The following is a 27,531-nucleotide window of genomic DNA, read 5'->3' on the forward strand; positions in this document are numbered from 1 at the left end:
TGAAAATTGACTGACGTTATATCTGCATTGCATAGAGAAATAACTAAGGAGCAACACGATGAGCTATGTATTTCCTGCTGCTCTGTTCTTATTTTAAAGGACTTTAATCCGAAGGTCATCCGTCCCTGTATTTACTGTTGGTTTTTCAGAACGCTTATAGCTCGTTTATTTCTCGACAGATCGTAGAGTTCGTCTCCAAAATCTCAGTTCTTTTTCATTTTTATTTACTTTGTTTGCGGAGACTACAAATCTTACAATTCATTCGTCTCCGAAACCACAGCTTAATGTACGGTAATGTGCTCAATAGTGAAATATATGATAGTGAACGAGCTGATGACCATCTATGCATTCCCTATCACAGCCATCATTTTGATTGTACGATATGTGTATACGCCGAAAGATGCCCGACGTTGAACATTTAATAAGTACAAAGCCTTCAGAAAAAAATCAAGAATCAAGTTTGTAAAAAAACGCAAAAACACAACACCAAAGGTTCTTTTCAGAACCCCCAACATGTTCATAAAGAGTAAACAGTAAACTAATCCATTTTTCAGATAGATAGGTAGGAATTCACGTAGGAGAAGAAAATAAAACAATATATTTAAAATATATATTTAGCAAAAGCTGTCCCCTTTGTCCTACGTCACTCCGGTTATGTCAGCGACATTACCCACCCGTCTTTTTTGTCAAAAGTTCACAGAGTCGTAAATTAACCAAAACTCATCCCACTCGGATTATTTTCTTCAAGGTAAAAGTTGTATCATTTCAACACTCGATCCATGAATCTGATAATGTGCAATAAATCCGGTTCCACTGTTGAGAAGTGTCAGCTGTCTGTCTGACTGACTGACTGACTGAGCCCACACGTGCTGCACTGCAATGTGATACACACTGGAACCGGTGGCAAATCGGATTAAGCATAATCACAAGCGTGTCGAACGCGTTTATCGTGCCTGCGAATGGAATTTTTTGCGCCTGCCTTTCAAATACGTGCCAAAAATAGAATTACCGATTTGGTAAGGACACTTCTTTCTGCCGCATATCCACTTGTTTTCTTCAAATTGATCAAATCTCGGACATATTTGTTGTTTGCCATGAAGGTTTGCTAACATTTACGTAGGCTTAAGAACACTAAGATAGTGTTTTTGTTGCTTTGTATGTTACATTCATTGTTTCAGCAACATATTAGATTAACCTTGCCCGAACAAGCTATTTATATGATGAAGAAAGCTGTATTTTTATTGCTTGAAAGGAGGTCATAATTGAATTAAAGGGTGTGTCACATCAAATTGCATCACGGAAAAAACGCTGTAGAAATTTAATTTTTAGGAATTATATCTTCAGCTTTCGCTTATAATCAGATAAGAGTGTATAGATCACGTTGGCCATGCTTTACTGTCAATTTTTCGTAAATTTGGAAAAATGTCGTCGAACGAAAAAGAGCGTCGTGAATTAATCCTGCGCACTCATTTCGAGAATCCGGAGTAGTCACATCGGGACATCGGTAAGATGCTGGGAATCGTCCAATCCACGGTCAGCAGAGTACTAAAACGATACTTCGAGAACCTAACCATCGGCCGGAAGGTGAAGAACGGCAAAAATGGATGCTCCGTCAGTGAAAAAGATCACAAGCGCGTAGTTAAGCAGTTTAGACGTGATCCGAGAAGTTCGGTCCGGGATGTCGCGAATAAGCTGAATTTGTCAAGTTCATTCGTCCAGCGGACCAAGCAGCGGGAGGGCCTGCGTACATACAAGGTTCAGAAGGCTCCTAACCGCGACGAAAGGCAAAACATGGTGGGGAAGACGCGAGCCCGGAAGCTGTACACCGAAATGCTGACGAAGCCGCATTGCCTGGTAATGGACGACGAAACCTACGTCAAAGCGGACTTTCGTCAGCTGCCGGGCCTGTTGTTCTTCTCCGCAGAGGACAAATTCAGCGTTCCGGAGGAGATTCGCAAGCAGAAACTATCCAAGTTTGCCAAAAAGTACATGGTGTGGCAAGCGATCTGCTCTTGCGGAAAGCGGAGCGCCCCCTTCGTGATGACCGGCACGGTAAACGGGCAGGTTTACCTTAAGGAGTGCCTACAGAAGCGCTTATTACCACTATTGAAGCAGCACGAGGGCCCGACCATCTTCTGGCCGGATCTCGCTTCGTGCCACTATTCAAAGGACGTGTTGGAGTGGTACGAAGCCAACGGGGTCACCTTCATGCCAAAGGAAATGAATCCGCCCAACGCGCCGGAGCTTCGCCCAATAGAGAAATATTGGGCGATTATGAAGCAGGCCCTCCGGAAGAACCCAAAAGTTGTCAAATCGGAGGCGGACTTCAAGAGAAAATGGATTTCTGTTCAAAAAAAACTACAACTTGACGTTGTACAGAACCTTATGGATGGGGTAAAGAGGAAGGTGCGAGCATACGGGCTTGGGCTCGAAGTATGAATAAAAAGAAAATGCCAAAAGTTGTTTAATAGTTTTTATTTTACTGTCTAAAATTTTCAAGAGGATCGGTCTACTGGGCGAATTTCTACAGTGTTTTTTCCGTGATGCAATTTGATGTGACACACCCTTTATACCATTGTTTGACTTATTTGCATATTATGTTTTAAAAAAAAGCCTGCTCTTTTATCGATTAATTGTTTTTTGGGTTCAATACCATTATGCATTGGCAGTATCGGAAACTCACAGAACAGTGAACCTGTTTCAGGAAGAGTCCCATCAGACGTGGGTTGGTGGTTCAGTGTCGATAATATCATTGTCGCGAGAACCAACTAAGATAAATGATTTTGGTTTGTCAAGTCAAAAATATGATCATGGTTTGTCCACTTTTTTGAATGCTCTGATTTAGCACACCTTTGTCAAATCAGGTATTCGAATGTTTCAAAACTTATAAATAAAATAGTCTTTTTCATGATTTACGGTAGTTTTATAGTATATTTTTATGGAATCACATGTTTTAAAGGATTATAAAATACACCTTCTATTTGAGACGATGCGCCCCTTATTCGAGCTAACTTTTAATCGATCACCAGATGGTTATTTCGCACGTATTTAGACCTTTTTTGGATTATATAACTTACAAATATTGTAAACAGCATGCTTGCACGCCATTTGTATCAGATTTACATAGCTAAACCATTAAATTAACGCATTTTGATGAACTCAATTCTGATCATGAGTTGTCCAATTCAATAATGTTTTGTCCACATGATTTCTATGGCCAAAATGGATGTTGTTTCTATGGCAACCGCTTGGCGCGCTGCAGTTTGTTTATGGTGCCCTCCGCGCATGGCAGAAATAAAGTTTCTCTGTGTTGAGTGTGTTGAGGGTAACACTTTTAAAATGCCCAAGAAAAGGCAATATTCTGAAGAAAGCCTAAATTATGAATGGATCAATATGATGACAGTAAACTCAAGCAATGATAAATGCAACATCTACTTGAGAATTCGAATGTTTTCATTCGAAAATGGTGATTTCGAAAACCGGACAAACCATGATCATTTTTTGGACAAACCATGATCAGAGGTGGTCAAACCATGATCATAATTCCTCTTTGAGAAAAATCGTTAAAAAACATAAAAATTTGAATAATTTCAACGCCTTATGGTAGTATTAGTAACTAAAGAACTGGGGCTTTTCAACAAACCCAAAATCGTACCGATTGTATGTGATTTTCATGCAGAAAAGTCGATTTGCATTCACTAGTTGCGTAAAAACACCCCAAATCTGACAAACCAAGATTATTTACCCTACATTCTGGAGATATGAATTCGAGACTAGGGCGTTCTGGTAAGTTGGAACGTTATGTCGAAATCGTTGAACGGTAATCGCGCAATGAACAAATGTGTTCACGAACACAGATCGTAAGGCCTGTTTACATCGGTTATACAGATAAACCGCTGTGAACAGAAGACGATTGCTCTGTATTTAGTGGGATCAAAAGGGTTTGATCTACTATCAGCTACTCCAACCTGTCTAAACCCGTTCAGTATTAAGAACGCTAGCGATAACAAATGATCAATTTTAATTATTATTCATTCATAATACAGGTCGGACTCGATTATACACAGCCTCGATTATATATGATTCGGTTATATACACTTTTTGACTCGATTATATACAGTTAAAAAAAATTTTGTTCTAATATTTCATATATGACTTATTTCAAACGAAAATGAAATGTTTCAACGTTAAAGTGGAAGTTAATTGGCTATTACGAGTACAGTGAAGTAAAAATCGTGATTCTGCTATATTTTAGATGAAGAGTCACCAGGCATTGTTTGAAGTGACATTGCAGCGAAATTCAAAAAAGATAGAAGTTGGGTGTCGAAGAACAAATTGTAGAACGGCTAGAGAACTTCAATTTAGTTGATAGAAACATTCAAGTTTATTGTGTATTTTTTGGATAAAATTGAGACTAACGCTTAAAAAAAATTCTAAAATGTTACTTAAATCCACTAATTTGAAAGTTTCACAACAGTATTCTGTATAAAATCCTGATCCTCTATCACCTCCTGAAAGAATTCGAATATACTGATAGTATATTTAAGTCACACACACATAAGTATATATTAAATCACACACACACAAGGCGGTATCGGTGGATATAAACATTCAAACGTCGTTTTTTCCCGAGACCTACGTTTAGCCGCAGGGCATAACAATCGAATTTTCGCATAATCACCAAGACTTTATCTGTGTTTTTGAAAAAATACTTGGGAATGTTCAATTTACAAGATAAATATTAGATGTGCAACGTAAGAAGATGGTCATATTAATGATTTACGTAGAATTTAAAGGAATGGCGAAAGGTATTCTATTGACGGAAGAGGGACGGAAAATAATATAGATATTCAGTGAACAAAAGTTTTCTAATCCCTCGATCGTAACAAAAATTGGTCTATCTGAGAAAGTGGTACGGAATATCTTTAAATAGTGCCAGAAATATGGGATATAACGACCAACAAATGAGAACACCAATGTTACTTTGCGTCTTTAAGGTCGAATAACACACGAAGCAACCAGAAAACGATGTCCTGCTCATACATTAAGGCAGAATCGGTTGTTCCAGTAACGAAGAGGCATATTGCGCGAATCTTGAATGAGTCACCAAACATCATGTGGAAGAAACTTCAAGGGAAGCCGAAACTGACCGCCACCCATAAGTAGAACTATCTCATTTTCGCCCGGCAATACATGGAATGGAAACTAGAATGGAAAAATGTTGTATTTTCCGGCGAAAAAAGTTCAATTTGGATGGTCCGGACTGTTACAATTGCTATTGGTACAATTTAAGTCAACGGCATGTCGTGAGATCGAAGCGAAACTTTGGGGGCGGAAGTTTGACAGTGTGGGGAGCCGTTTCCTATCACAGCAAGCTTCTCATTTGTTTCATTTTCACCCGAATGAACTCCGAAAAGTATCTTCAATTACTGGAGGACGTTTTGATTGGCCATATTGAGAATAACGCTACCGAGGATGTCAATTTTTCAGCAGGATTATGCATAGATCCATGTTTCCAAGCAATCGAAGGCATGGTTTGCCGAGGAGAACATTTCACTTCTTGAATGACCTGCTGGCAGTCGATTGCAATCCCATAGAGAACCTATGGAGAATCTTGGCCGAGATGGTCTATGCAAACGGATGACACGTTGACAACATTTCCAGTCTCAAGGCAGTAATTCAGGAATGTTGGGCTATAATCAATATGGCAACACTTAAAAAGCTGTCTGACTCGATGCCAAATCGAGTTTTCAAAGTGATCCGAAATGAAGGTGGACATACTAAATATCGAAATTTATAGGTGATTATTGAAATGTTGTAACTTCGAAAAAAAAATCAACGCATGGAGATGGAATATACATCATTTTGAAGCTTCAGCTTTCAAGTTTTTGTATATTTTACAACCACATTTTTATATCTTTGTATGTAGATGTAGTGAACGAAAACATCGGAAAAAATAAAAAATCGTTTCAGTTTTTTCAAACGTTTTTGTAGAATAACACTTTTTTTTTCTGACCAACTCAATAGCAAATCCAATAAAGTTTATCAAACGGCTTTCATTTAATTTCTAGAACGTTCCTGTATAACCTCTTCATACAGAGATTTTTCTGTTTAAATGAAAACGAATGTTACGATAAATCTACCATTTATCGTAACATTCCTCAGGACACGCATAGCATTCTGTAGTTGTGTTACAGTTTGCGATGAAGTGCTCCTCTCATTTACTCCAAACTTTGATCGATCGGTTAGAAAAAAAAGAGCTGAACGTATCAATATGAAACTTTCACATGAGTTTAGGGGATTTGTCGCCAAAATGACAAATTCGGTTTATACAGAATTTACTAAACTTTTCAAAACTATCTTTCGGTTTGCGGTGCGATAATTATTTATTGAATGTTTTTTTCAAATAGAACGTTCTTGCAATCTGATGAAAGCTGTTTGATAAGGTATATTGGATTTGCTATTGAGTTGGTTAACAAGAAATTGTGTTAGTCTACAAAAAGTATGGAAAAACAGAATGAATTCGAATTTTTACTTCTTCCCGATGTTTTTGTTCACTCAAAATGTGCTCGTCATATAGTCTAAAAAAATTTAAAAAAAATGGAATTTAGGCTTCGCACTTCGTTTCTGTAATTTGTTTGTCGAGTGTATGATAAATCGAAAAATTGTCCTTAACGATGAAGCACATTTTTTGATTGACGGATACATTAATAAGCAAACTTGCCATATTTGGCCAGATGAAACAATGTCCCATTACTAAAAAATGGTACTTTTCCGCTAAATTAGTTTGATTTTTGGATACAATAGTCTTTTTTTTCATTTGACTACAATAAAATTGATTTACAAATAAATATTCATGGTGAAAAACTAAAAATATGTCACTGACTAAAATTCTGAACAGTAAAAATGCAAATGATATGTTCCTCGTATCTAAGTTAGGAAGTTAGGGTCCATAAAAGGGACTGTCCACATATACCAGGTGACAGTTTAAGATGATGGGGGAGGATGCCTTGGTCACTCGACAAAAGCGCCCTCTACAAGGCGACGTTCAGGTGTCTTTAAGGTGAAGGCTAGCCACAAATGGCTGCCACAATGGCGCTCATTTCTTTCATCTCCCTCCCTCACCCCTCGCCCGAAAATTAAGAATTTTGCGAAACAGTCTGAAGAAAATGATCGTTTTCGCACACTTCCCATCAAGTAATATCAACCAAACTCTAATCGATTACTCACAAGAAATTTTATTTTCATCTGCTGTCGCACTGTATAGTGAAAAACGTCGGAAAACCTGAGCTAGTGCTCTGAAATTAAATTAAATTTTCATTTTTCAATTTTCGGCAATGGTTTTGTTTGCATTGGTGAAAGCATCGTTATTTTTTCGACACTGATGCCAGACAACATCATCGAAACAGCTATAACATCATCGATGATCAACAACATCATCGAAACAGCTGTGTTGATATCAATACAATTATTATTTTTACGTTTAATGGGTCTATAATTCAAGTTTTAGCAACTATAACATTGGGTAATAAAATTGTATTGTATCAACGAAGGAAAATATTAAGGAATTATCAACATCGAGTCACTATGCGGAAGAACATGTTGATACCGAAAACCCCAATTCGCATGTGTTATAAATTTGCTCATGTTACGCTCGCGTATAATCAGAATTTTACTTCATATGCAAATGCACCTTCTATATTTATTCATATTTGTAATTGTTCATCGGAATGTATCGTTCATACATTTTACTTTAGTATAGAATTGTTTTGTTTTTTTTTCAAATGTATTCAAAGTCTCGTGTCAATGAAGCGCCACACAGTCTGATAAGTGAATTGATCTACTTACGTGTGCTTTGCTCTTCTCTCACAAACACTATTACCCCATTTTTACACGGGGGTTCACCTATACAACTACAATGGCTAGCTTCCACCTTCATCTTAAGAACCGCTGACGAATTCATACGTCATTCCACACAAAACCTGTCTAATAGCGAATTCGTTTTAAAACCGAGTTAGTGCCAAACTGACTCTGTAATAAAAAAAAAAACGTTTTCAGTTTTACGAATGCGGTGGTTTGTTGGTGTGCGTTATATAGTCTGATTTGCTTATATTTGCGATGACAAATGTACAGTGTCGACGTCTGGTGGCGGTATTAGTGTTTGGGAGGTAAATTGTTCTCTATCAGATCAGAAAGGCCAAGTGCAGTGTAAAAATATAAAAGTTTGAATGAAAATTTCTGCTTCATACTGTTTGATTTCCTAACACATGTAGTCCTGACACTCACTTAACCATTTGTCGATGTATTCCTGTTTGTTCCACAAATAATTACTATTATAATATAAAATCATCATCAGCCACAGTTTTCGTTCAATATATTCTTGCAATTTCGGAAAAAAAAACTTTTATTTCATCACACAACATAAATATTCGATGCGTTAAAGCAAATTTTCATTCATAATTTTGAGTTTGAATGCATGTTCATTCCACCTAAATATCATCATCTTTATTTTCGCCTTCCAATGAAAACACAAGAAGCTTAATGCCGTCTACGCGAATATACTCCTCAAAATCAGAATCCGAATTAGATTACGATTCCAAAAATAAATAAGCAAAAGCAGCAGGTTTTCCATTTTCATTGTCTTTTTTTTTAGATTTTCCAAAACAATACTCGGAACTTCACAGTTCAGTATAGTTGTATTGGTGAACCCGAGTGCGAAACTAACAGCTTTCGGGTTGAACCTAGTGCGAAACTGGGATGGGACTGAGTGAATAAAAAAACGTTTTGACAGCAGTTAGTGTGGCACTGGGATTGGAATTGAACACAAACGAATTCGCTGTAAGAAAATCAATTTTACTCTCGTTAGTTTTCGCCTCCAACCTAGGTTTGCAAGAAAAGAGTTTACAAACATTTATCAACAAATCTAGAGCAACATGTCAAAAGGGTCTATCTTCTTTGATCGTTTCTCTTCATCGACTTTCTCTTTCGATATCCACGGCCTTTCAGACTGATTTTGCTCTAGTTTTGCCATGTAGTTTGATAAACGAGGTTCCCTTTCACACTCCTTATCGTAGAACACATCAGGAAATGCTTTTACCGCTGAGTTATTAATGAAAGAGAATGTAGATGAAGAGAATCGATCAAAGAAGATAGGCCCTTTTGACATGTTGCTCTAGAAATGGTCTTTTTAAATTGTTGCCCCAGAATTGGATTGTACTTGTACCCCAATTTGTGAACTATTGCCGTATTTGTCTGAAAATAATGTGTTCAAATATCTTGTGCTTTTAGTTGTATGTCGAAACTTGTTGCTATCAGTAATCATGTCATGCGCAACTTTGAGCATTTGATGGAAGGATGGTAATGATTTGAGAAGTGGATAATTTAGACGCAAATGTGCTTTATTCGCACTGAAATGCATATAAACCATCGAAAAACAGGAAGTGGGTTATAGCTGTGGTATAACCGCAAGGTTGACGTAGGACTATCGTTGGTTTAGTGATCATTTGTTTGAAGTTGCATCCATTCAGAATGATTGAATGAAAGAATATTTCATTTTATACATCCAATATTGGATACGAAAATGTTTTACTGAAGGGGAAGAATAATCTTCAGAAGCTTTTCTGTTAATTGCACTTGATTGAAAAATCACAAAACAAAATGTATTTGGTCGCAGTATTATATGGATGGAAAATAAAAAAACGCTGGAAAATCATATAATTTTCGCGATGCGAAACATTTTCCTTTTCTCATTTTATACGAAAATATTTTACTGAAGGGGAAGAATTGATTGAAAAATCACAAAACAAAATGTATCTGTTCGCAGTATTATATGGCTAGAAATTCAGAATAGAAATTCAAAATGTTTTTTAGCAATGATGACATCTTTTCGGTTCCTTCTCGTTGCTCGCTTCACGCCATTGGTTAATGCTAACTCGATGACCGCCAAACGAAAAGAGCTGCGCGCGCGCGTTTGTGTGTGTGTGAGTGGCGGCTGCTCCGATTCCTCAAGCAGAAACAATTTACGTTGCTTGTACTTTCTTGATCGCTTTTTCATTGTGATATCACTCTGCTCCCGATGGATTCCCTTCTGGGTTTTGGATCTAAAAGTAACAAGTTTATAACGCGTAGACATTTTATCTTTCGAATGAAGTGTTTTTCATACGTTCGTTCGTTCAGTTATTTAGGAGCTTTTAACGCTTTCGAAACTTTGAACTTATACCCCAGTATACACTCTGTCTAACTTCTATAAGACCACCCTGATTATATTTCGTTGCAACACAAACGGTTAGAATTTAAACAAGATACATTCATACATTGTAGAATGCTTAGAATAAAGTATATTTAACGTCAATTTCGTTCAAAAGAATTGTTTGTTTATTTATTGTGCTTAAATATGATAATTTGAGCTGTCAAGTTTCTATAAGACCATATAAAAATTCATGTGTATTATCAATAAAAAGTTCAAAATTATTGCCTGATTTACATATCAATAATTGGCAACCTTGCCATTTTGGGCTAATAACCTGGATAATCCGTGCTGGCATACTATTTACCAAATTTTTCTGAACGGACTTCTCGATATTTCTCCATTTCTTCAAAATTGCAACCTTGAGCTCTTCAATCGTGGTGTACCGCTTTCCTTCAGTGTAGATTCTGCGTACAAAGATCCTCCTAAGATTTTCAACAGGATTCAAGTCTACAGAGCGAACCAGTCAGTCCAAAAAATTAAGATGTGAATATTTTGTGACGATATCCACGCAAAAACGGTAGAAGAGAGGATTTCAGAACATGTATGTAATCCTTAATGAAACTAAACCTTGAATGAAACTATCTTGAGCTTTCCGATTGCACAAAATCCCGCCCATACCATGCACGAGCCTCCTCCAAAATTCATGGTCGAAAAATACTGTTCCTCCTTCCGCAAATCACGCCAGTACCCGTTGAAACCATGAGGACCATCCAAATAGAACTTTTTTTTGTCACTGAAGATAACCTAGCAAAGTTTCGTTATGGTATTTAGCGAAATATACTTTCTTTATCGTGACATACCATGCCCCAATGTTGATCCATGTGTGTTTTGGCAAAACTCAGACGTCTTTCGATGTGAGATGGTGTAAGATTAGGATCTTTAACCTTTGTAAGTACTTTTCACCTTTGTAAGTACTTTTCACTATGTAAGTACTTTTCACCAAAATTTGACGAATTGTCTCCCGTGAAACATTTAGATTCAAAAATTGCTTAATTTGCATACGCGATTTTGAAGTATTCGCAACTGTTCTAACTATTTCCCACTTATCCCGGTCAGGGAGCTTCGAATTATGTGGAGCTCTCTCCTTTTTACCGTATCCTTGAGGATTCGTCAAATAATTGAAAACTACTTGATGGGATCGTCCAATCCGACGAGCAATTTCTCTAATTCCAACATTTTTTTGGGTGAAATGCATCGATTTATCCTTTTCACTATCCGTGAGCACTTTTACTTTCGGCATTTTTCAGATTTATTAATCAAACTAACTAAAACAATGGAAAACGTAACTGGTCTTATAGAAAATTGACACTTTAAAAATACAAAAACATTTGTTTACGCTCAACGCATGCACACACACATATGAAAATCATGCAGTGTATGATATTTACCAATACAAATACCTACGTCCTACGTCAAAAAACAAAATGGACGATAAATTCGTCAAATATGCCTCTTTTCATATACAGCGCGGACTCGATTATATACAGTTTTTGATTTCTTTTCACTGTATATAATCGAATCCTGGGTATAATCGAGTCAAAAAAATTGTTTTTTTTTTCATGTATTTTTCGTTTTTGTTGAAAATAAAAGAGGAATTTTGATCTTGATTCATCCCCTTAAAATCAGAAAACACCTTTCTCAATTGAAAATAAAAATTTATCCAGATTATCTCAGGAGGGGATAGACGATTATATTTGATGAAAAAAATCCTCCTACGCATAAGTTCGAATTTCAACAATGACAGAGTTATAGAACTTATTTTTTTGTTTCGGAATCTGTTGCCTCAAACTGGATCTACATAAAAATGTACGCTACGGAAGACGATTCTAATGCTTTCATTTGAAAGATGAGTACAGGATATAGTAGTGGAACAACTAAATTAGTGGATTTTAATAACATTTTGAGAGTGAAAAACTTAAAAGTTAATAATTTTAATGTGTTATTATTAATTTTATCCTAAAAAATTATAATAAACTAGATTGTTTCTATCATTTAAATTGAAGTTCTTTAACCACTCTACAATTTGTTCTTTGACGCCCAACTTCTATCTTTCTTAATTTCGCTGCAATATCGATATAAACAATTCCTGGTGAAAATTCAAGCAAAATCTTCAATAATCACGATTTTCACCCCACTGTACATGTAATAGCCACTTAAACTTCACCTTAACGCTGGAAGGTTACATTTATTCTTGAAATAAGCCATATTTGAAATATAAAAAAAAATTTTTTTTCCAAACTGTATATAATCGAGTCTGTATATAATCGAGTCCGACCTGTACCGCACAAAAACAGGGTTTCCTGTAGATAAAACATCTAAAAAACTTGAAAAATTCACGATGCTTGTTTTTTTACGGAATTTCATAACGCAAACATTTTATCACTGGTTCTGACACTCACATTTCATGCAAATGTTTAGTATTGTAAATTATAGGCTGTATCGATACCTATAAATGATGTTAGAATGAAGTATATAACGCAATGAATGTCAGGGTTTTGATTATTTAATTTTTGGTAACAAAAGAGTTTATAAAATCTACATTTAAATATGAAGTGTTCGGAATTCAAATCATGCGTAGAAACTTGATTCATCTTCCGAACACTACTTCAATACTAATATTAAATAAGATTTCTGCATAAAATATCATTTCTTCATCCACTTATCGTAGATTCTTAACTTTTTAGCAATTAACATCGTTGAAAAAACTACAAAAACTGAAAAACTAACGATGTTTGTTTTTGACAGAATTTGCTAGCGCAAACATTTTAGCATTGGTTTTGACTGTCACTTTTTCGCAAATGCGTTATATTCTAAATTATAATGCCCATGATTGCATAGGAGACGTAATCGACAACACCATTGGTGTTGGGAAAACGCATTTTTGTTGTTTTTTGGCCTACAAGCATAACCATACAAATTTCCGATGAAATGATCAGTCCAGTTGAAGGAAATTATCGGCAAAAAGAGGGTGATTTTGCGGATTTTAACATATTTTTTTCCATTTGGAAAACGCTTGCGTCTATTTATGCGGACAATCAATCTTTCAATGAACATTTGTCCGCATAGCTAGACGTAATCACCAGGTTGCTCTGTTTGTAGCGCTAGTATTTACAATTCCGGTAAAAGTCAAAACGTCTCTGTCGGTGGTTTCAGTTGTTATCGGATAAAATCAAAAAGTTTTGGAAGAAATTTAGTGAAATGTCTGGAAAAGGTGCTCTTGATTTGTTGCGAGTCTACGATAGTACTTTTTTCCTGAAGAATACTCTGGGATATGATTATAACAGCAGGTTCGTGTTTTTTTCAATTAATTGAATTTGTAAAGGCCATCTCCAATGTTGGTAATTGTTGCTAAAATGATTTACCGATATCACGATCAATCGCATGAAGATGGTGGAGTGACTTACTCCAACGGTATGAGTAAATGCTGAGTATGTGGAACTACGTCTGTTATGCGGACAAACAGTGATTTTTCGGAAATGTTTTTTCAAAATCGCTCAAATGTTTTCGAGCAAAAAATGTTTGTTTGCATGTTGAGCAAACGTATTACATTGTGTAGAATGCGAAACGGCGAAAAAGTCGATTTTGTTCATTTTGTCGTTTACGTCTCCTATACAAACATGGGCAGTATAGGCTGTATCGACACCTTGAGGAGCCCCCGCAGATTGCAGACTATTTTTTTTCTGCCGACTTATGCATGTGCGCACATTACACCGATTCAGTTGGGTCAGCCAATTTGACCAAACTGTCTGCTGATAAAAAGTATGCAGTCTGCGGGAGCTCTAAATAATGTTAAAATGTGGCCTTTATCCCAAAGGATGTCAGGGTTTTCATTATTCAATCTATATATATGAAGATGGATTTCTGTCTGTCTGTCTGTCTGTCTGTATGTCTGATTCTTATGGACCCGGAAACTACTGAACCGATCAACGTGAAAATTGGTATGTAGGGGTTTTTGGGGCCGGGGAAGGTTTTCGTGATATTTTGAGACCTCCGTCCTCTCTTAAGGGGGGCTGCCATACAAATGAAACACAAAATTCTGCATTACATGAGAATTAATAAAGCAAATGCAACCAAATTAGGCATATTGAAATTATAGGGTGCAATAAATGTTTCTATGATGGTTAGACTCTCCACCCCCTCTCTAAGGGGGGGCTGCCATACAAATGAAACTCAAATTTCTGCATTAACCGAGAATTAATCAAGCAATTAAAATTAAATTCCCATATGTTCTACAATTACATAGTGACAAGTGCTGTTAGTCCATTGGATGTTTGCGCGAGCGAATTGATCTTTGTTCGAAACTGGAAATGGATTTTAATGTGATGAAACGCACTCCTATCTCTTCTTCTATCTACACCAAAAAAAAAGGATCGCTGGATGTGTTAATAAGAGCAGAACTCGAGGAAGGAATTGTCCGACTGCCTTTATTCTATCATATTTTCTGTATAAAACATTTATTCCATGTAACGGAGAAACATGTTATATGCAAGTGGTTGAAAAATCTTGAACGAGAATTGTGTCTGAAAATAATCTGATATTATAATGATGAGTTTTGAGAAATAGGAATTTTATTGTAAAAGGTAAATTCAATGGGGTCCATTAGAAGATCAATCAATGAACAGTTCTGCGATTGGACCCATGAACTTGCTCATAGTAAGAAAACGTGGATGTTTGAAGGTGTTGATAACAAAAAAACAAATTTGCCGAGTCAGCTAGTTATTTATAAAATAAAAGTTTGGTAAATCTACATTTGAATATGAAGTGTTCGGAATTTGAGACTACTCGGAATATGAGACAAAACGATACAAGGGCTTCCGATGCATCCCGAAAAATGTACCGTTTGGTTCGGTTTGTGGTCCGTAGGAATCATTGGCTCGTATTTCTTATAAGATGGAGATGAGAGTCACGTTACTGTCAATTTTGATCGCTAGCGTGCAATAATTACCAACTTTTTACTGCCCAAAATACACGAGCTAAATCTGATTGCCAATGTGCTCAACATGGACTTCACGTATGGATTACCTTGAACCTAATCATGTCCAACATTTACATGAAATAATCTTGATCGTTAACCTCCAATAATTAGTTTTGACGTAGGATTACGTCTTTCGGGAACATATTGGGGTACAAATTGAAAATCTGAAATCGAGCACATCGTGAAAATTGTCCAATTTTAAACGCTTATTGCTCAGTCATTTCATGATGGATTAATGAAATTTTTGCGTCAGTCGATTTCGGTACTCCATAACAATTTTTTTATATTGAAGAAAATAATATATGTCATGAAACTAACTATCGAACAATTGAAAAATCTCAACCCCTGTCCTAACGGAAAGACCCACTTCTGATTGGTCGAAATTGACGACACATGCGGCGGGTCCCTAACAGAGACATCAAAACCAAGCTGCCTGGGGGAAATCGACATTGCAAATACATCAAAGAAGGGGGAGTTTTTGTTCCTACCGAAATTGTATTCCTTAACAGAGATATCAAAACTAAGGTGCCCGGGGGAAATCGGCATTGCAAATATGTGCAAGTCGGGGGAATTTTGATTTTGCAAGTAGATGAGTGATACGATTGATTCTAGCAAATAAAATTTAAATTTGGAACTTTAATGTTGGTTGCTTCGTAAAATTTCATATCAATGAACGATCGTGTATTGTAAAAAAATTAGCACAAGTGTAAGTGTAAAATTGTATATGGTAGCAGTTGTGTTATAAATGACTTGATATATGAAACGATTTATTTCAATTTTCATAAATAAAAACCAAGGTGTGTTCCCGCTCGAGAACGGGTCATTTGGTTTAAGCTGTCTGTTTTGTTGTGTTCATTTTCACCCAAGGAAATTTTATATGGTGAGAAAAATTGGAAAAGTGAAGAAATATTAGAAAAAGTGATTTTCCATATGCTCTACACATAGTATTAGTTGTTGTTAGTTCAATTAATATGCATCGGGTTGAATGAATACACAGAAAGTAAAAATTATAAAAGAAAATTTGCCTTTCTATTTCAAATATGTTTTCTCTATATTAAAGTAACATGTTTTTACTAATGAGAAAAATTCATAATTGTGTTCGGTATTGGTAATCATCTTATATTACATTGGTGAGTTTTTTTTTTCTTTATTTCATCCAAACATAACACAGGTGGCATCTCGTCTAGGATCACAGAAGCCGGTTTTCATCATATCTCGCTTCACTTCGGTATCTTTTATCTGATACGCATCATCCGCCGACTGTTTACCATCCTTCTATCATCGTCACTCGGTAAACACTGGTGGAGTGAACAAACACTACCCAACAACTAAACAAAGGACCCTTTTCAGAGGCACCAAATCATTATCAAAGAGTTTAACGATGTAATTTTTCAAAGATATCCAAAATAAACAGATAGCCTAACGGAATCCTACGTCAACTATGCGGTCGTGTCTCGGACACAACCCTCCTGTGACTTTTTTTACAATTTTTCTGCGTTTTTTCTGTAAATTAAAATCTAACGCTTAAAAATCATTCTTTAGTTTATAGTCTCTATAATAGAAAAATCAATCAATAAAACTGTACAAGTTTCAAGTCTGAAATCATTATTCAACTCTGTCAGTGGAGACAGCATCTCAATGACAAATGGAAACAAGAAATCATTGAGAAAGCTAAATGTCAGTCGCTAGCTCGGGCGAAGAAAGTGCGTTGGAATCGTTTGAGCTCCCACAATGAAAAACTGATATGGACAACCCCAATTTCCGACGCCCAAATTCACTAGATCCCCCACAGTAAGTGACTGCTCTCACTATGCTAGTGCAGAGCTATGCTGCCGTTCTACGCATAGTTGTCCCATGTTACTTTTTGACGTTTTTCATTTTTCTTCATAAAACATTGTTTTTATGCATAATTATACGGAAAAACACAAAAAACATATAGTTTATTCCCAATTTTTAAAAAAACAACATCGAGCTCAATTGTCCCATGTTGATATTCTATTCATAACTGTCCCACCATGTATTTTTTGCAGATCCATATCGAATAAGTCGATTGAAGTACAAGAATTAGAAGCATAATTAGCATAAATTTAATAGTTTTGGAAATGGGAAAACACCTAATACTTTGAGTGGAAACAGAACACCACGAGTTCTCATTCAATGTTGAAGGTTGGTAAATGCAACAGCTGATAGCAATCCCGTGGAACCAAAATGATACAATAAGCGGAAATTTTTGCCTTGCTAACCTTGCTAACGCTGGTCTTACTTAACGAAGGGTTCATTTCCACGAACAGGGCAATCGGTAGACAACAGGTTCGCTTGCGACAGGTCGCCGCATAATTATTCAAATTGAGGTGGATTTTATTAGGTGGTATCTCGCAAGAGGTTGAATTGTGAACCAAAAGTTCAAACGAGCTTTTCAGAGTCGGCATGACAGATATTTTTTCTGAATGGGCACAAAGAGAACAATTCGATAACATATAAATTAGTATAGAATTATGTGAACAATCTAATACAAAGATGCAATGTCAATATTTTTTGAGCGATGTGCTAACAAGTTACATAAACACAATAGTTGATGAAACTATTTCTCGTATAATATTATTCGGTAATTCCTAATGATATATTGCCTCACACCGGTCATTCTATAGAATAAAGTGAACTTACTCGCAATCGCCCACGGTTCCTTCCTTCGGATCGCCTGCAGTGTAAGATTCAAATCCCTCCGACAACCCACTCCTTCCAATTTACCAATCATTTGCTCTAAAGCTTCCAGAAGTGCACGATCGATTGAACCAAATACTCCAAAATCCCCCAGCACTCTCATTTTCGTCCCATTCCCACTGGAGTCACTTGCACTAGCACCAACATTCCGCGGAAGGATTTTCCTGATGTCCGATTGCACCTGGTCATCACCACCGACGCGTAGTTCATCACAATTAACACATGCCACTACCACTAGAAGCGTAAACACGGCGCAAAAAGTTGCAGTTTTCCCCAGAGCCATTGTTTGTTCCCACGCTGCTCACACCAATGGAAACATGAAAAATCCCTGATGCTGTTTTTCACTGATTGTTCACCTGTCTGTGGGGAGCTACCTGGTCCAACCTGTACGACGGCGCATAAAAAGCGCGTTTCGCGTGCAATCCGTGCCACGTTCTGATAGGGACTGACCGGCTCACGCGCACGACAGTCGGGCTGGAGCGCCCCCCACAAGCCGAGCAGTTGTGAGCAGTTGTCAACTCGCAATCGCAAATCCGTGAACGGCATATCCGATGATCGAGCGGGCGCGGATTGCGGATTATCCAGTGGTACGGTTGTACAGACGGAGACAATTCATGATCATCATCTTCTCGTGCTGTTTGCTGTACGATTATTTACGCTGCACCGATTGGAGGATCGGTCGGGGGTTTGACAAATACGGAAACATCCGGGGAAGTCAACAGAAACTAGCAAATCTTTTTGTTTCTCACCGTTGACATTGTGTCATGCATTTATGCGCTAAAACAGGATTATTGCTTCCAAACCACATCCATGTCGTAAAAAAAAGTTGAGCAATAGTTGAGAATAGTCCCTATTCTCGAACTTTATCAATGTTTCGGCACAAGAAATTTGGTTTGCAAAACAAAATTTCACACAATATCGTTGACCAGTAGAATTATTCATATCGAAAGTCACAGAGCAAAAAAAAAAGGTTAATTTGTTCTTAATGACGCTGTAAACAAACTAAATGACACATCGCACTCAAAATTGACATCAAAGCCACTGAAAGTAGTACCAACTTAAAAAATGAAAAAAAAAAAAATTAGAAATATTTTGTTTTTTAATATCTCGAGAATGGCTTCATTCAGAAGGAGCTTGGCTGAGAATCTCTTTAATAAAGTAAAAAAAAGTCATAATTTGAGGCTAAACATGATTGTTTCCACAAAGTTTGTCAAAAATAGTTTTACTATCTTGAACTAATGTTTCAAACATTCTACATGACTTCTATTTTATATGAAAAAATTCAAGAAAAATTGAAAAATACATATTCCAGATATTGCAAATTAAAGTTTTTTTGTAAATACACTTATCCCCCTATTTACACGATATCTGTTTTACACGATTTCACATTTACACGGTTTATAAAATAACAAATTTTGGAAAACTTAAAAAATGTATATTTGTGGTTCATGTGAAAGCAAGTACAATAGGATCATATTTTTGACTACGAGTGCGAGTTCATGTTCATTACCATTGGACGGATGGACAGATGGTATAGTTTTCCACAAGCCATTGGTGGTTCGAAAGGTTGAAACAGATATATTTTATACTATCATAAAAATGACGAACGGTGATAGTATATCTGACGAATGGGACGCAGCACGCAGAAATTCTGGCAAACTGCGTCCCGTCCAAAATTTGTTTTTTGTTATCTATACCTTCAAGCATTCACGTTTTTTTACTAAGCGCAAGTTCATGAGTCCAATCGCAGAACTGTTCATCGATTGATCTTCTAATCGACCCCGTTGAATTTACCTTTTACTAAAAAATACCAAAACTCATCATTATAATATCAGATTATTTTCAGACACAATTCTCGTTCAAGATTTTTCAACCACTTGCAAATAACATGTCTCTCCGTTACATGGAATAAATGTTTGATACAGATAATATGATAGAATAAAGCCAGACCCCTCCCCTCTTCTCCCCTTAGAGAGGGGGGAGGAGTGTCTATTCACCATAGAAACGTTTCGTGCCTCCTGAAATCTTCACATGCCAAATTTGGCTCCATTTGCTTGATTAGTTTTCGAATTATGCAGAAATTTGTTTTTTATTTGTATGACAGCCCACCGTTAGAGGAGGGAGGGAGGAGTGTCAAACCACCTTAGTAATGTTTCTTCCCCATAAAACCTCCACATGCCTAATTTGATTTCATTTGCTTGATTAATTCTCGAGTAATGCAGAAATTTGTGTTCCATTTGTATGGCACACAAATTTCTGCATTACTCGAATCTGAGATTTTCCCGAATTCGTCGCATCAGGAGTGCTGTTTTTATTTTCATTAGGTAGATTTTTAAAATTGTTTTACTCAAATAAATGATTCAATTGAGCACACATTGGGTTTTTTTTTCGTTTTACACGGATTTACATAGCAAAATCGTATATTCCATTCTACACGGTTTTGTCGGGAACCTATCTTCAGTGCAAATCGAGGGATAGGTTTAAGGCTTTCTAAGACACCATTTCGGTACGACTCATAGTTTCTGAGATATAAATTATCGAAAATTATTCTTACCAAAAGTTCTTTATATTTATTATATTTTTTTACTTATTGTCCATAAAAACTTGCTAAGCTTAAAACTGCTTCGAAGGCAAACTATTTGAATCATTATAAATAGCAATAGCCTCTCGAAGTTTCGAGTGTCGAACATCATAAAAAGACCTCAAACGAAAGAATACTATTTCGTATATATTAGAACAGAACGCAAGACAATTCCTTGGGAAAACAAAATATCCATTTATCCTTTTATTGAGAATTGATTTAGATGCAATTTCAGACAAATGATTACTATGCCAATGGTAGTCCTACGTTAACCTTGCTTGCAGATATAATCCACTCCTAGTTTTTTTGTTCTGGATGGGAAAAGCTGCGGATTTGAATAACGACATCCTTCAACAACTGGAAGGCCAGGGTTTAGTTTTCATGAAGTCCCGTTCGCAGACTATCGACCGCACCAACCATGTTAGGATCAAATCAAGGAGTTTTGTTTTGCAGTTTTTGTTGAGAAAGCAAAACGAAAAAGTCATGTCCATAGGGTTTGTAAACAACTCTTTGGGCTTATGAGGACAACATGATTTCGCTAAGAATCTACAGTGTGTGATGTTATTAGAGCTATTCAATCTGTATACTAGTTTTTCGCAGCTTCAACTGATCACTGAGAAATGTCTCTGAGTCACACAAGCAGAGATGCCAACCTTCCTGATTTTACAGGATTTCCCAGGCTTTTTGATAAGTCCTCTGATATCCTGACAAACACTCAATTTTGCCTGAGTTTTCTTCAATGAGCCTGATTCATCCTGATTTTGCACTTTCTACTTTATTATAATGAAAATTATCCGTAATAAGAACACGAAGTTTTCCTGTTGAGAATTGCCATGATAGCCTACATAAAAAGTTCTCCAGTCCGCACTTCTTCAATTTTTTTTTTCGTTAATTATCTACATATTCCGAAGCGATCCGCTTTATCGAAGATACTCTATCTACATTTATTAAAGTTTGAAGTTGACCGGGAAGAAAAATACTCTATCAGATTAGCACACCCAAAGGGAGTTTCAAAACGTTATATTTTGAATGAAAATAATTACTTGTTGTTTTTTGAATACTTAAAACACGTAGTTCTAATTCTTACTTTGCAACTTTGTCTATACATTTCCTGATATTTCCACAAAAACTCATCATCATTAGCATAATCTTTCGAAATTGATCTCGAAGCTGAATTTATTCATTATTCTCGAAGCTCCACTCCCACAACTATTGCTCGGAACAAACTTAAGGAACTTCCGGAATTAGTCAATGTGATAGTCGTCGTGTTCCATCAGAGCAACGCCGAACGTCATTTCTTTTTGAGAACACGACAAATTATTTTGGAGTCTGGCTGGAATGTGCTATTCCACCTTAGCTTGTGGATATTGCACCATCCGATTATCACAGGTTAAGGTCCCTGTGAAACTCTTTCAAGCACACGAGTTTCGACACTATGGACAGCAGAGAAAATATCTTTCTTTTACTTTTACAAAACAGTTTTCGACAAGAAAGCAAACATATTCTAGGAGGATTAATTTTTAAGCTGTGTGAAAGATGGCGAAAGATCGTGGAACAAAACTGTACACATAAACTTAAACAGATATATGTTTACCTATAGAAATCATGCGTTTGTGTTTCCAAAAATCGGTTCGAACTTTCCGCACAACACAATATGAGCTATCCTGATTTCTCCTGATTTTTATTTTCATTCTCCCTGATTTTTGAAAATAATAGATGGCAACCCTGCACACAGGTGTGTTGTTCAAAGATGGTCGCAAACTGGATGGAGTGCTCATTATACTGCTTTGAAACCTTTTTATGGGGTTATCGCAGTCACTGGAGTATTGTACGACTCAAATACTGGATCAAGTGCACCGACCCTCCTACCCGAAGTTTATGATTCAATACTTCTGTGTAATGTGTACTTCTGATGCGTTGTACCACATGAAGTAGATCCAGCGCAGAATATTTGCAAACCAAAGGACCATCTCCAAGTATCGTTGTGACCAGAATCAATGCACTGTTGAAAGAAACAGTCTTGTCGAAATGACCATTAAAAAGGTTTTATTAAATCCATTGATTAAATATTTGCTACTGGAAGGAGTCACGTGTCAATTTTGCGAATATATTATCGTTATATGTGTCTGGCTTTTTTTGAATGGGCAGAAAACAACGTGAGACACCGTTCAATAAGAAACAGACAATTGGCGGCTATGATTTCTAGACCGGAATCTGAACCATTCGCAAACCAAGGAGTACCTCAGCAGTGGGTCTATTGGGTTCAATAAGCCAACACTCAACAGCTTTTGTTGTTTGTTTTTTTTGCAATCCAAATACGGATCATTTGCAACTGTATAAGAAGCTGTAAGAGAAGCCTTGGAAGTGGATCTGTTATAGTCTATCAGTTATCCGTAGGCGAGGCAAGTCGAAGTTTATGCTTGTCGGAAAGGACTTCTTGGGTGTATAGCAAAAACAATGATGTCCGCAGATCAGAGTTCGTACGCACAAAATCTACAATTTTTTAAACAAAAAAAAGAGGTTGTATGAAATTTCTGATATTTCAAATTGGATATTGTTGACAGATGTCAAAAACGTAAAAAAGTACGAACTATATGACATATTACATTAAGAAGAAAACAGTAAATATCGACGTTTCGTTATTATAAGCCATTTGACATCAATAAAAAGTTTTAAATACCCCGATTTCCGGTGATTTTTCGATTTTCAAAAAACTCAAATTTTAATGCCTACGACACTAGTAATTGAAATCCGGTTGAGCTAATATTTTGCATTGGGTATATTATCGTGCAAATCAACATTACGCAGCAATTTTCGAATGAAAATTCGAGATTACTATTTTTATTGGCACCCGAATCCATACGTTTTGCCTCGTATTCCGAGAGTGTCAATTTTTGACAAAAAAAAAATTCGAGATGACAGTAGATCTCGACATTTCATGCAATTTTAAAACATTGGGCATCATTTTTTTTTCGAAAACTCCGATTTTCTTTCCTCCCCCCCTTGGGTGATTTTTCGATTTTCAAAAAACCTCAAACTTCGACCGCTTTGTGCCACTCTCCCTTAACATTTCTTAGCATAGAAATGACGTACAAAAGAGGGAAGGATTTTATTTTGTAAGTTTTCGATGAACTTGAAGGGAAAATATATGAAAATTATTCGTCAGCTGTTCGAATTAAATTTCGAACTTTTCGTGTGATCAGCATTTTTCCATCATTTTCTGCACAGTAACCATATTTGCTATCTTGTTCCACCATCTTGTTTTGAACTGGTAAAAAGGCATATTAGAACGCTCTTTCAAGTTGGGTATAGTTTTAAGTAGATATTAGCCTTGTAGTATTAGTACCATGAGGGTACTCATGTAAAAAGCCAAGCGTAAAGGGGGTGTCGCGAGTAAGTTCAAATTTGTTCACGCAGATAAATAGGGGAGGACGGGGGAAGGCGTTATAGGTGAAACGTCATGACAAACAATAAAAATAAACTTTTCAGATGGCGACGAGCACCGATTTGTTATTTTGCTTGCAAGAAATTTAGTGTTTTAATGGTGAATATGAACATGTCCTGTAAAACCAATGTTATAATAGTAAACACACAGGCCTGTTAAGGGTGTTTGTATAGAAAACGATATGTTTTTAAAGCATTTCATAGAATTATTGAGACACTTTTGCTTGACTCATAGCGGAGGCAAGGTGGCCACTATTGTAAGAGATGTTATTTACCATAAACGCACCTTTGAACACGCCTAATTGATGAATTGAATGAGAACATCACACCACTTGGGTTGATGGTTAAATAACTCGAGGCGCATTCATGATAAATTTGATGTTTTTTCAGATACCAAATATAATAATTTTTAATTATGATAATTTCGCAAGGGTTGCACATTAAGCACGTCATAGTTACCTATATCCTATAAATAACACCTCCCACTCGACCTTGATATGTAGCACAATATTGTCGAAAATAATAATCCTCTATTCGCCTAGATTCACGAATTACTTCATGTGGCCATCTCACCCTTAGTGGTGGCCAACTTGATCCGTCATCAGGGTTACCATATACAGATTACAGATTTTTTTTTAACGTAGGACTACGTCTTTCATTTCTATACCGGGGTGTAAAATCAAAGTTTCGAAAACGAAAGCGTTACGCCGGAGACCGAGATTTTGAGTGTTAATAACTCCTATACAACTGAACGAAATGGTATGATAAACACTTCATTCGAAAGACAAAATGTCTACGCGTTCTATACTTGTTACTTTCTGATCCAAAAACTTGTTTCAATAGTCTTAAATTTGCTTTCAAAATAGGCTATTGCAATCACCAATCGGTATATAAGCGAGCGCCGCTCGGAAATCCACTCAGTTCTAATTGAACAGCGATTGGAGCATGTTGTCGCTGTTGTGGTGAAGCTCTTCATTTATCATGAAAGCGCGGATGAACGGTGTCACCAAGAGCCTGTTTGTGCACCCTAGGCCAGAAGGGAATCTATCAGGAGGAGGTGATGCCACAAACGGTTCCCTGGGAAGACATCGCTACACACACATACACGCGCGGCTATTAACAGGTGGTTATCGAGTTGGCATTAACCACTGGTGGGCTTCCAGTATCGAGGAAAATGTGGAAATATCTAATCGTTACTGAGAATAATCTGCCAGTTCCTCTGGGAATTTTCAAAATATATTCATGTGAAAGAGTTTAATTGAATGTTTTCTATCCATGTTACACTGTGACCAAATATGTTTCAATCAAGTGCTATTAACAGGTGGTTATCGAGTTAGCATTAACCATTAACCATGGGCTTCCAGTATCGAGGAAAATGTGGAAATATCTAATCGTTACTGAAAATAATCTGCCAGTTCCTCTGGGAATTTAAAATTACATTCATATGAAAGAGTTTATTTTAATGTTTTCTATCCATGAAACACTGTGACCAAATACATTAGGTTTTGTGATTTTTCAATCAATCGCAATCAACAGGATAGCTTCTGAAGATTATTCTTCCCCATCAGTAGGATATTTCCGTATCCAATATTGGATGCATAAAACCTTGTGCCTCCAACGTAACGCTCTCGTTTTCGAAGTTCTCCAAATATTCATTCATTCAGAATGAATTCAGATTCAACTTCATACAAATGATCTCTAAATCAACGATAGTCCTACGTCACCCTTGCGGTTATACCATAGATATAACCCACTTCCTGTTTTTTTGGTTTTAATACAGATTTACAGATTTTTCAAAATAACGATATGGTACTATAATACTGCTTTCTCATGCTCAATCTAAGGCGAAATGTTGCAAAAGTCTGTGTCATCAGCTAGCTTTACAATAAATAAATTTCACTGTTTATTTTTTTCCTACTAAAGTATAGTGAATACGAATGTTTATGTGGTTGATGGTATACACGTAAACATTCAACATTCACTCATACGTCAAATTCATAATAACTATGCCAATAAATGATACTAAATCTAAGATTATGCTACAAGATTGAACTTATAAATATGACCCTTTGCGGTCGTATTAAATTACGACATGTGTGTGTCGTACTGGTCCCATTTTTGACATAGGACTATGTCTTTGATTTCTATATAGGGGGGTCAATCTCACATTATCATGCCGGGTGCTTGGGTTCGATTCCCATTCTGGCCGGGGGATTTTTCGTCAAAGATATTTCCTCCGACTTGCACTGTGGTCACGCGTATGCAAGAGCTTGTCTCTCGGAATACATTCAAGGCGTGCTATTGGCTTAAGAAATCTCAACTAAGTATTAATAAATGACGCTAGCTAATGCATACGTTGAGACGGCAAAAGTTCCACAGGAAACGTTAACGCCATTCAAGAAGAAGAAGGAGTCAATCTACGAAAAATGCTCTACGATTTATTAGGAGTTATTACTCAAAATGGTTATTGCGACATATGTTGTGTTATATATCATTAGACAGGAAATTTATCCAGAATTTTTTTTGCATGAAACATGAACAGTAGTAAAAAAAAAGTTAACAATTTGACGATTTAATTGGGTATGTTTTCTTTCGATTGCACTACTCACTCCCTTCATTCCCGACGCAACGAGCAATCTTTTTGCCTAAATTCGGGCGTTAGCTCATAATGAGAGTTGATGCGTAAAATGAATTATTCTCCGTTTACCGATAATGGCATTAATTTTATATTATATCGCATGTTGTCCAATCAATTTATGCTCAATTCATGTTTTTATAGGTCGTAGTAGGTCTCACTACTAACAATTTGTGTAATTGTGGTCCAGGATGTCATAATATCGAATATATTGTTTAGTTATATAAAAATGCGATAAATGAATTGACATGGCAGCTGATTTAGAAGATCGAAAGGGTATACCCACGTAAATCAGATTATGATAGCTTGAGTAGTCGCGATCTCACAGGGCTATAAAAATATAACAAACAATGTTCCGGACAACGTGGTAATTTGATGTATCAAAAGAGAAAAAATACAGATTTTGAACAATGAAAAATTCAATTTAAATGCGATTACTACACACAATCACAGTCCTATGTCAAGATTCCGTCCGTGCTCCTAAGCTCAGACCCATCTACTTTTTTAGATGATGTATAACTTTACGAGATTATGAAAGATGAATAAGATTCAATTATTTTCTTGTAAACTTCTGATATTTATTTACTAAACAATGTTTTTACTTTTATGTTTAAATAATATTTGCCATAATTCTTCTTCGTGTGATATCTTTCGCATATATATCACAAAAATAATTAGTTTAACGTATTTTGCCTATTATTTTTCTGTTTGAACATACAGCACAATGCTCGTTACAACTACACAGTGCCGCAATACATGGAGTTTTCCATTGATCCTTTCCTCAAGCATGAATGACAATTTTTGTTTATACTGAGTACCGTTATCTATTATTCATAGAAGCAACGTTTTGGTTCGAAAATAAGTTCACAAGACATTAAAATTTGTTTAGAAAAGGTGTGAACTGGTATATTGTTACATAAATTATA

At 36.4% G+C, this 27,531-nt stretch overlaps 1 protein-coding gene across 2 annotated transcripts in view; it reads right to left on the reverse strand.

Moving 5' to 3' along the window:
• LOC129776068 (nose resistant to fluoxetine protein 6-like) overlaps positions 1-18,452 on the reverse strand; it is a 57,743-nt gene extending 39,291 nt beyond the window's left edge. Inside the window, exon 1 of one of the 2 annotated variants that reach the window (XM_055781465.1) lies at positions 7,849-7,987. In XM_055781465.1, coding sequence (XP_055637440.1) covers positions 7,849-7,963 — 115 coding nt within the window. In that variant the 5' untranslated portion in view covers positions 7,964-7,987. Of the gene's footprint in view, positions 1-7,848; positions 7,988-17,888 lie in introns of those variants that run through there. The other variant, XM_055781455.1, reaches the window with a different exon arrangement.
• Positions 18,453-27,531: the final 9,079 nt, after the last annotated feature.

Source organism: Toxorhynchites rutilus, chromosome 1 (genome assembly GCF_029784135.1).
Source record: "Toxorhynchites rutilus septentrionalis strain SRP chromosome 1, ASM2978413v1, whole genome shotgun sequence".
Taxonomy (NCBI): domain Eukaryota; kingdom Metazoa; phylum Arthropoda; class Insecta; order Diptera; family Culicidae; genus Toxorhynchites; species Toxorhynchites rutilus.